Source organism: Mirounga leonina, unplaced genomic scaffold, assembly GCF_011800145.1.
Source record: "Mirounga leonina isolate KUSES-001 unplaced genomic scaffold, KU_Mleo_1.0 Mir_93, whole genome shotgun sequence".
Taxonomy (NCBI): Eukaryota; Metazoa; Chordata; class Mammalia; order Carnivora; family Phocidae; genus Mirounga; species Mirounga leonina.
In genome coordinates, this window is record NW_023270854.1 from 11,587,706 (window position 1) to 11,599,454 (window position 11,749).

Sequence of the window (11,749 nt, forward strand, 5' to 3'; positions counted from 1 at the left end):
TAATTTAAATACTTTTACTTCATACATTAATGATTCAAATCATATCAATAACATTTTCTGAAAAGAAAAATATGATTAAATATACTTCATTAATTTTGAAAAAGAAAATTTAATGATCTGATGTAAACAAGTTAAGGTCTAAATGTGGGTTAATACTGATATTTAGCTTTAATATCTACATTGCTTAGTGGTTTTGTTGTTGATTAATATAATTCCTTCTTTCTTTCCTGATGTTCTTGTTCTTGTAAATTTTGTGAATTAGACATTTTAAACTTCAGCTCTATCAAAATTTTCCATTCAGTAGATTTTCAAACAGTTTAGATAAGGTGGATAGTTTTAAAATGTGCGGGTATGGCCGCTCGCCCTCTGGCCCGCCGATCGCCCGTGCATTCTGCACACCCCAACCATGCCCGCGGGCGTGTCCTGGGCCACCTACCTGAGAATGTCCACTGCCAGCCTCCTGACCATGTGCGCCGGGGCCGAAGCCGTGCACAGGTATTACCGGCCGGACCTGACAATACCTGAAATTCCACCAAAGCCTGGAGTACTCAAAACGGAGCTTTTGGGACCGAAAAAGAGACAATATGAACCTCAAATTTCTCAACAATAAAAACCTCAAAATACTTAACTCTGCCAACAACTCCGTGAATAATATTATAAGTATTAAATATGTATTTTTAAAGTTTATTGCGTCAAACTGGTTGTCTTTAAGCATCTAATGCAATGCTAACTGCAAGAGGTGCCAGGTGTTAAGGGGATGCATTGAGATTTAATTATGGATTGACCAGTGTTTCTTGAAAACTGCCAAAGTCTGTATCATCAGCTTTTTGAATGTATTGGAATAGATACTTAGTCTCGGATATCATGTGAGAATGAATATTTACAGTGTTTGCTGCCCTTATAATTCTGGTTTATTTCTCTGAATAAGCTTGACTATCGTGACAAATGGGAATTATAAATTAACTATAATAAAAGTGTCATTGATAATGAAAAAAATAAAATAAAATGTGCAGGTATGTAGAGACACACTTTGTCATATAATGATCAATGAACCTCGGAATATTAATAAAATACTTTCACAGCCATTTCCTCTCAGTGCAAAGTACTGAAATACTCTAAATAATGTTATAGCTCTTGTTTTTGTAACATCATCGCTTTGACTGTATCTTGTACAGCTTTATTCTTTCTTTTAATATTTTTGTTAGGCTTTGATATATTTTCTATGCGGGCCTCACAAAATATATTTAGGAATGTCCCTTATTTTTCTATATTATGAAAGAGTTTGGAAAGATTGGTATTATTTCTTCTATGAAAGTAAGCTACTAGGGGCGCCTGGGTGGCTCAGTCGTTAAGCGTCTGCCTTCGGCTCAGGTCATGATCCCAGGGTCCTGGGATGGAGCCCCACATCGGGCTCCCTGCTCCACGGAGAGCCTGCTTCTCCCTCTCCCACTCCCCCTGCTTGTGTTCCCTCTCTCGCTGTGTCTCTCTCTGTCAAATAAATAAAATATTTTTAAAAAATAAAATAAAATAAAAAGAAAGTAAGCTACTGAGGGCATTACGCTAAGTGAAATATGTCAGCCAGAGAAAGAAATACTGGGTGATATCACTTATATGTGAAATCTAAACAAAACAAACTCATTGAAACAGAGATTAGAATGGTGGTTAGCTTATAGTAGGAGTAGCCAGAACCTAGGTGCTCAATGAATGTTGGTTAAGGAACCAAGATGCATTGGACTCCGGGATAGGGTTGGAGACTGACAAGGTTTCAAAGAGGACAGTTTTGCTTTTAGCCATTATAGCTTGTCTGAAGTTGTTTATTTAAATTCCTACCTCTGAATCTCCACATTTCTCATTTTCTTCATCCATAAGAATAATCACCTTCTTGATATGCCTTGCAAAGATTTTGTGATGTCTAAATCATGTTAAAATAAACCAATCTATGCCTAAAAAAAAAAAAAGAATGGTGATTAGCAGGGTCTGGGAGGTTGAGAGAAAGGGGAAATGTTGGTCAAAGACTACAAACTTCCAGTTATAAGTTGAAGTAATATCTGGGCATCTAATGTACAGCATAGGGATTATAATTAATAATACTGTATTATATACTAGAAAGTTGCTAAGAGAGTAGATCTTCAATGTTACACATTACAAAAAAGAAATGGTAGTTAGGTGACATGATCTAAGTATTAGCTACTGCTGAGGTGGTAATCATTTTGCAATATATGTGTCCCAAGTCAGCACATGTACACCTTCAATATACACAATATTATATGTCAATTATATGTCAAAAGAGCTGAAAAAAATTTTTATCCTGTAAAAAAAAAAGAATTGACCAAATGAGCCTGGACTTATCTTTGGGTAGAGGTTTTTTATTCAAATTCAACTTGTTGAAGATAAACATATTTAAGAAAATATTTTATTAATTGTGTCTTATGTTAATTTGGTAAGTTGTATGTTTGAAGGAATTTGTAATTCATTTAAGTTGTTGGAATAAAATTGTTTATAAACACATATGTTTATGTGTTTATGTATACAACATAAATTACAATGATTAGTTTTAAAAATATCTTTATTATGTATAAAGCTATTTCAATTTTCTTCCTGATGTTGGTGACATGTGCTTTATTTTTTCTTTTTCTTTTTTTTATCAGCCTTGCTAAGAGCTTACTACTATTATTAATATTTTCCAAAAACCAACTTTTGACTGTTAATTTTATGTTTGCTTTCTTTTTTCCATAATTTCTGCACTTTTTTTTTTCCTTCTTTGCATGATATCCTTCTTTTCATTTGCTTTAGGTTTATTTTGCTGGGTTTTTTTTTTTTTTCTATTTCCCTAAGAAATATAATTAGACCATGGATTTCTAAATTTCCTTATTTTTTTCATACATGCATACACAGACATAAATTTATTTGTATCCAATGATTTAGTTATACCCTATATTTATATTTGGCTGAGTTAAAGTTCATTAATACTGTCTTCTGCAGTCTTCAATCTACTATTAAACATAAGTGAAATTTTCATTTCACTTGTTTTAGTTTTCAGATCTCAGATATCCATTATCCTTTTTTAAGAACGCACTTCCCTGCTGAGTTTCTCAGTCATTTTGCTCTTTATGACCTTATTTTCCTTTAATACCTGGAGTATGTTTATTATAACTTCCTTAAAAAAATCATCTGCTAATTCCAATACCTGGGTCATTTTGTTTCTATTGGCTGCTCTTTTTCATGATGTTAGGTCATATTTTCTAGTCTTTTCACATGACTAGTAATTGTTTAATGTTATGCTACACACTGGTTATGGTAAGTGTAGGTATTTCCTCTCTGTCTCTGTTTCTCTGTCTGTCTCTCTCTCTATATAAAAAATATATATTAATTATATATTATGTTATTAATGTATAATAACATATATATTAATTCAGTGATTTTTGTTTAGGAGGCATCAAATTACTTTAGGTATACCATGCTTTTTCCGCCCTTTTCTAAAAAAAAAAAAAAAAAACTTGTTATATAAGGTCTATTTTAATTTTGAAGGTAGTCCTATGTGATAGCTCTTCCTCTGTTGTTTGATCTTCTTTCTAAACTGTGACCTTCCTGTGATCTCAGTTGAGTGCTCAGCGAGATGAGCCAATAGCTGGGGTGACTGTGGGCTCACCGCGCTTCTCTTAATTATCGCAATCCTAACTCACCTAGTGTTCAACATTTGTAAAGAATCAGCTAATATGCTGTCTCTACTTTGATACTTACTTTTTGGAAGGCAAATGCAGAATCAGTTACTTTGTCATGGCCAGAAGTGGGAGTTCTGCAAAAATCCATTAAGTAATTTGTCATATTTTGAGGTAGTGTTTTCTATAAAGCCATGTAATCCTTCTTTGTGGAATTTCTTGGCAAGACAAACCATCTGAGGTACAGAAAAAGAGAGAACAGTTGTCAATCACTTATTAAATGTTAATAAAGCTTAAATTCTTTCTAATGTTAGATATGCAATAAGTATGAAAATCAATTCTAATATTTTCCTTCCACAACTCAATGCGTTGCATGCTGTGAGACCACTCTACTTGGGAAGTCATTAGATGGAGGGATAATCCACTTTAATTTGCTGTGAATAAATTCAACCTCAGAATTTCAGATATGGATGTGGGTACTTGTAATGACAATGATTTCATTAGCTGTTTTTGTTACAATTTCATTACTTCCTTAGGGCTTTATTGTTTCTCATTTCCTATCTAATAAGTTATCATGTTTCTGCATTAGAAAACTTTCTTTAAATAGAAAAGTTAGATTTAAAATATAAAGTGTCATTTTTGTTAAAGTAATTTTTGAAAGCATTTACTTTTTAAAAACAAAATAATACTTTAGAGTAGGATTTAAATTTCCAAATGTGACTTTACGTATGGAGGTCTTTTGAATCTTTCAGTTGTCCTTCCAAAGTGATCAACAAGGTGTCTTCTTAAAAAAATAAGAATTCTTGGGGCGCCTGGGTGGCTCAGTCAGTTAAGGGTCTGACAGTTGATTTCAGCTCAGGTCTTGATCTCAGGGTCATGAATTCAAGCCCCGTGTTGGGCTCCACGCCCAGCATGGAGCTTACTTAAAAATAAAATAAAATAAATAAGAATTCCAGGGCACCTGGGTGGCTCAGTCGGTTGGGCATCTGCCTTCAGTTCAGTCATGGTCCGAGGGTCCTGGGATCCAGCTCCACATCAGGCTGCTCTACGGGGAGCCTGCTTCTCCCTCTCCCTCTGCCTGCCACTCCGCCTGCTTGTGCACCTGCTCACTCGCTCTCTGTCAAATAAATAAATAAAATCTTTAAAAAAAATAAGAATTCTGTAAGTGCAGGAGACATTTACTGAGTGCTCCTTTTTCTGGAAAATTGCCAAGCCCCTAATCCCTATGATTTAAAGTGATCAAATCTGACATATATTTTTACAAGGTATAGTGCATCCTGTCTAAGGTAGATTGGAAGAGGGATAAGGACCTATTGCAAACTTGGTTGGTCTTCATCCCTACCCTGTGATTAAGATGAAGAAAAAAAAAATTCTCTCTAGCCCTTGCTCTATCTGGTGGTTATATAAGTCACTGTGTTTTCTTGTATATGAATCTAATTTTAGGAAGATATCTACAGAGAAAGAGGGAAACAAAAAATTATAGAATTAGGGGCACCTGGGTGGCTCAGTTGGTTAAGCGACTGCCTTTGCTTCAGGTCATGATCCTGGGGTCCCGGGGTGGAGTCCTACATCGGGCTCCCTGCTCAGCGGGAAGTCTGCTTCTCCCTCTGACCGCTCCGCCTCTTATGCTCTCTCTCTCTCACTCTCTCTCTCAAATAAATGAATAAAATAAAATCTTTTTAAAAATTATAGAATTAATTTAAAAAAGAGCTTTAAGAATAAACATGAGAAGTAGGTGTGAGTTCATTCCGAAAAACTAATGTTTCTCCTACCTTTGATTTTGTAAAACTTTGTCTATTAATAAATTATTTTTACTCCTCCCAAAGCTTCCTTTCAGTTTTGTTCCTTTTACTTATAAACAAAAGAATTCTAATTAAGGATTCATTTCATTATGCCTTAAATTTTTGTACATTAAAATTAGTAGTGTTAAGAACTCACTGTCACTCTCTTTTAGCTTCCATTAGATAAAAGAAATACCTAATTCTATAAATGAAATAGTATCTTTTTGGACTGCTATAAAGGGAAGGAAAAAAAAACCCTTCATTGATTTCACTGATTTAAATTTCCAATCATGTATTATACCCATCACAAATAATGCTCAATTTTAAGTCAATAAATTCTTTTCACTTTAAGACCTGTTAAAGTCACATTCTCAATAATTTTCCACTTTCTTCTATATGCACAAAATATACCTTAATTTTTTCTCAAAAATAGAAAATAAATTGCATTAACTTACTTTACTACTAAGCCAATTTAAAATTAATTAACACTTACTAGGTTCTAATCAGAGAACTGTATCTGAGTATGGTCTCCTTGTCCTTGATAAAAACATGAATAATAAAGGTAACAATTTACCCAAATTCTGACATGTTTCATTCCCAGAGGTTTTAGTTGTTATCAATAAAATATATAATATTCTTATTCTTCAGCTACGCTTAAATATATATTTATGAATATAGATATATGAAATATACATTATTTGTTTGCATGTGGTTTGCATTATTCCTCTAGGATATTTATAATTCTACAGCTTGCTGAAGCATATAGATGCTGGGGCCCATGTACTTGGGTTTAAATTTCAGTTCTATCACTTAATAGCTATGTTACCTTGTTGTTACATACATAGCAGGCATGTTACATAGGTTTTTTCCTACTGCCATTTCCTTGCTTCCATAATGGGGATAAAAATAATAACTAGATTGTTGATTTTGGGGATAATTAAATTAGTTAATATGTGTACTATATGCACATAATACTGTTTAGTTTAAAAATTCTTTTAAAATCTTTTATTACATTATTTTACTTAAATTTAAATATTTTTAGATTTTTTCATGTAAGACTATAGACTATCCTATTATTCTTAATTAACACATGGTATATCTTAATTATGGACATACCATAAATTATTTGGCTATTCCTCAATTAATGAACTTCTAAAATACTTCCTGCATTGTATTATTATTATTATTATTTTATTTATTTATTTATTTTAGAGAGAGAGGGCAAGTGCACATGAGGGAGGGAGGGGGGGAGAGAGAGAGAATCTCAAGCAGGCTCCATGCTCAGCACAGAGCCCCATGTGGAGCTCGATCTCATGACCCTGAGATCATGACCTGAGCTGAAATCAGGAGTCGGTAGCTTAACCAAATGAGCTACCCAGGCACCCTCCAGTATTGTATTATTATAGGCAATGCATTATTGATATTTTCCCACATGTCTCATTGTTTAAATATTTTTTTCTCTAGTGTAGATACAAAGTGAGTAGAGATGCTGTATATTATAGTATGCACATTCCAAATTTTAGTAGATTACAATCAAATTGTTCTTATAAGTGTAAGAAAGTATTCCTTTTCTCCGCAATCATCGACACTTGATACAAACTTTAGTTTTTGACAATCTCATGAGTTTTGATTTGTTGTTTTAATTTGCATTTTCAATTAATAATGAATTTTATTTTGCATTTTAATTTTTTATTGATACGTATGTCATGTGTCCCTATTCCTGCCAATTTAACAATGGGGTGTTTAGTTAATCTTATTATTATGTAGGTTCTATTTGTATATTTTGGACAACAGTCTTCTACCTGCTGTGTCTGTTGCAAATCTCTGGCTCAGTCTACTCCTTAGTTTTTAAACTGATGATACTTTAAATAGAGGTTGCAATATTGATTCAGATACATCTATTAATTTTAATATGTGTGTGCATTGTGGGTGTGTGGGTACTTACATGCATACACGCACATGAATATACATATTTTTTTATAATGTCTGAGTTGTTAATGAGAAGGGTAAAATGATCTGTTGCTAAATTTACTAGCTTAAAATAACAGACATGTCAATTTTTGTATTTATTTTTAAGGCTGTAGTGATCTAGAAATATGAGAAAACAAAAATCTGTTTTCTTCAGTAGGACTTCTAAATAAATAGATTTCCAAAATATATGTAGTCATGGATTGATTTTAGGATTTGCTTATGTCTAATTCTTTATATTTTAAAGATTTTTTTTTTATTCATTCATTTGAGACAGAGAGATACACAGAGAGAGAGCATGAGGAGGGGGAGGTGCAGCGGGAGAGGGAGATACAGGCTCTCCGCTGAGCAGGGAGCCCGATGTGGGACTCGATCCCAGGACCCTGGGGTCATGACCTGAGCCGAAGGCAGAGGCTTAACCCTCTGAGCCACCCAGGCGCCCCTAATTCTTTATGTTTTAAATATAAATATAAATATTTAAATATGTTTTAAATATCTTTACAACTGTCCAAGGTGTCGTTGTGAAGAATTCTCAAATAATCTTCATTTTAAGCAGTGATTATCTTTTCTGTAAATAAGTCTGAATTAAAATACATGTTCAAGGTAAAGATTTTTTGTCCACTTTGAATGGTAACAGAAGAAAAGTGTTAACATTTGCCTTAGGAAGTAAAAAATATGCCATATAAATGACAAATGTTGTAACCTTCACCTCTATTATGCTGGTCTTTCTTTTCCTTTTCCAGTCCTGCTAACTAAAGCACTAATTCAAATAGTGCTTTCCAAAATTATTAGAATATGATATGGGTAAGAGTAGACACAAAAAATGCAAGGCTGCAACTGTTCCCTATTTTTTCTTAAAATAGTTGCTAACTAGTTTTTGTATGAAATATATTTGAGTAACTGTATTAAATCATAAAAATAAGGATTTCAGACTGCATTAGAAGCAGGGTATTATTAATCATATATGTACGAAGGAGCTTATTTTATAACCCTAAGCTAGTCACAGAATCTTTTTGGCTCATTGCAGATTGTATTGTATTTGTGAAAAGAGGCATTTGAGAGAAAATTTTCCTTCCTTAGATATTTTTTGGAAGACAACTAAAATATCTATTTCATAATTGTGATTAAATAAAGTTTGGAAACATTGGCAGTTTTGCAGATACTAGGTTAGCACTGAACATCATTGCTTCATTCAGTCATTCATTTATACCTTTAAAAGATACATACAATTGCTTAATCGGTAGGATGTTTTACAACAGGTGCTGGCACTTAGCAGGACACAAGGCCAGCATGGTCTCTAACTTCAAACACCTTAGTCCAGAAGGAGTGAGCACAATTAGATTAGTAATTAACCAGATGAACTCTTCCAGACAACAGTAAAGAACTACAGAGATTATGTCACCTCGTAGTAGGAGGTACCTAAATTATCCTGGGGGACAGACACCTACAAGTTTCTCATATACGTTTGAAAGTAAAGGGGAAGTTGTTCCCAGCAGACGAAACCACACGTGTCTCAGGCCTGAGATGGGAAGCAGCTCAGGAAGCAGGTGGGGCCCATGAAAACACATGGCTTGAGGACTGCGAGCGCGGTGTGAGATGCTCCGGACACAGTTCCGCGGGAGCCCGGGTGCTGGCTGTCTTCCAGACTCTGCTTTTATGCCAGGAGAGATTGCAAACCATTGGCATATTTTAAGAAAGGAGGTAAAAGGATCGCATTTTCTTTTAAAGGATCAACCAGGGTAGATCAGTGAGGAAGCTATAGCAATGGTCTATGAATGACTTGGGCACTTTAATTGTAACTGCTCAGTCTTGTTTAGCACTAAATTTTTATGTGCCAGGCAGTGTGTAAAGAATTTGGGGGGGGGGGTATTATTTCCACACAGTAACTTTAAAAAAGAAACTGCTCGTATCATTCTTTTATGTATGGGGAAACTGGAGCTCAAGAGAGGCTAAAGGTCGAGGTCATAAAGCGGGTAAGTGGACGAACTGGGAGAGAACAATAAACTGTCTGTCTTCAGAATTTTTGCTCTCAATCAGATATTATGTAGACCAGGATTTGGGCACAGAGATAGTGTGCATAGATAATTTGAGATAGATTTATCGGCTGAATTAATTGATTGATCCACTGAACATGTGGAGTAAAGAGGAGAGTGCTCAAGTTTTAGTAGCTGGGTGCACGGTGATAAGACAGATGAAACCTCAGTGCAAATGTAGATTTTAAAGAAAACTATGAATTATGAATTATGGATTGAGTTGCCAGTGAGATGTCAAGGAAAGGTGTGCATGAGACAGGTGGCCACCACATTCAGCTGCTCAGAAGGGAGGCCCTTCCTCAAGGTAATAACGACTTGGAACTTGTAATAATGGTTGTAGAGATATGCTCCTGGTATCTCGAGGCACAGTTGAGATAAGAGAGTGTGAAGAGTGTCTAGGCGCCAAAAAACACTGGCAAACAATGCAGAGTTAATTGTCCTCTTCGGTTTTCACTTTAGAGACCCCCAAATTGCTTACTGCAAAATTGCATTAGGCCTGTGACTCGCATCTCTAACCTCATACGGTCCTACAAAAGTGTCTGCCCCCGAACATACTTTTTCTATGTTGTATATAATTTCCACTTGCGAAAACAGGGAGCACATTAAGGAAGACATTGTACATATGGTGCTTGCGCAACTCGCATGCTAACCTAGTGTGAGTTCAGGGTTTGAGTGATGCCACCGCCAGCTCTCCTCTCTCTTAGTGTGTTACAAGGAATTGATTTTGAGCCACCAACAGTTGATAAATACTAGAGTATTAATTTTTTTCCCTCCAAATTTTTAAGAACCCATGGTGAAATGGTGAAAACGGATTCTTTTTGTTTTTTGGTTTTTTTTAGTTTCAGAATAGCATATAGTTTCAGTGTATGATGGGAAATATTAAGGGAAATGTTGAAGCATTCGTGGATCAGTATGCCGGGACGGCCAAAATAAAATACCCCAAACTGGGTGACTTAGACAACAGAGATGTATTATCTCACAGTTTTGGAATCTAAAAGCCCAAGTTCAAGGTGACATCAGGGGAGATGTTTGGTGAAGCCTCTGTCCTCGAGTTGCAGAAGGCACTTCCTTACTGGGCCCTTACCTGGCATTTTTCTCTGTGCCCACCAGGGAAGGAGAGATCTATGAAGTTGTTCCTCTTTGTAGAAAGACGGTTGACCCAAGAGGTTAGGGCCTTACCCTTGTGATTTCATTTAACCTTGATTACCTACCCCCTACAGGTTCCATCTCCCAATACAGTCACATTGGGGGTCAGTAGGTCCTCAATATGTGAATTTTAGAGGGACACAATTCTGCACAAAATGAGTAGTAATCAACTGTGGGTGACTTTGCTAACTGAAGAAGTCTTTTAATAATATTATTCCACGTTCAATTTAAAATGAAAATGTGTCTAGATACATGTGTAGGAAGCTATTTCTGTTAATAGGGAGACAAATTCAAATGATCAACTGTAGCGCATTTTCAATGTTCAGTATTTCAAAAAAATAAAATCTTTTAGGAAAATGACTACTTGAATTTAAAAAAAAAAATTCCAAGTATAAAAATAGATAAGAAAACAATGCAGCACAAAAAGAAAAATATCTCAGAAGTAATTTCAAGAAGAAGGCTGAGAACCAGGAAACTAATTTTAAAAGTTACCGAAATCATGAATTTTAATTATAGAGAAGGTAAAATATGTTATGAATGTTTTATATCAATAAAACAGGTAAAAAAATCAATACTTAAAGTAACAGCTAACACTCAATTTCAACTAAGGGCATGTGTTCCAGAAAACATTAGTCTGAAGTAGGAAAAGGCCAATATTTCTTCAGAGTTTGACCTATTTTTTATATTCTGTATATTCATTTTATTGTCACACAGAATATCAGTACTTTAAAATTCACAAGAGTGAGGTTAAATTTATCTTTTGTTTAAGAATGACTATTATTATTTGCTATATCAACAAGTGGGATCACCTCATTAACCATTTTTAGAAACTTTGATTTTTATCATCAAACATTCATTTTTGTTTATTTATGTTCTCTCTGATTATCTCTCGCTTTCTTATTTCCAGTGGAACTAGTTTGAGCTTAACAGCTTTGAGAAGGGCAATCGTGTCTCTTTGGAGAGTCATCAGGAAACCCTTGATGCGGTCAGGACTCTGGTAGATGAAAAAAGATGCAAACTCTTCTTTCCACTTTAGAAATTTCAAGACCGTCATTTCTGCGAAGTCTCTCGTTACTGTCAGCCTTTGATATTAGAAGTGAAGTCCATTAGCTAAACCTGGTTCCCTCTTACCAGCACATTTTATACACTGTGGAGCCTGGGG

At 34.9% G+C, this 11,749-nt stretch overlaps 1 protein-coding gene across 1 annotated transcript; it reads left to right on the forward strand.

Annotated features, from left to right (window-relative positions):
• The first annotated feature begins 227 nt into the window (after positions 1–227).
• LOC118004514 (uncharacterized protein C12orf73 homolog) lies at positions 228–610 on the forward strand. The gene has a single exon (XM_034995888.1). It carries the CDS (start codon positions 407–409, stop codon positions 608–610), a length of 204 nt encoding a protein of 67 aa, XP_034851779.1. The 5' UTR covers positions 228–406.
• Positions 611–11,749: the final 11,139 nt, after the last annotated feature.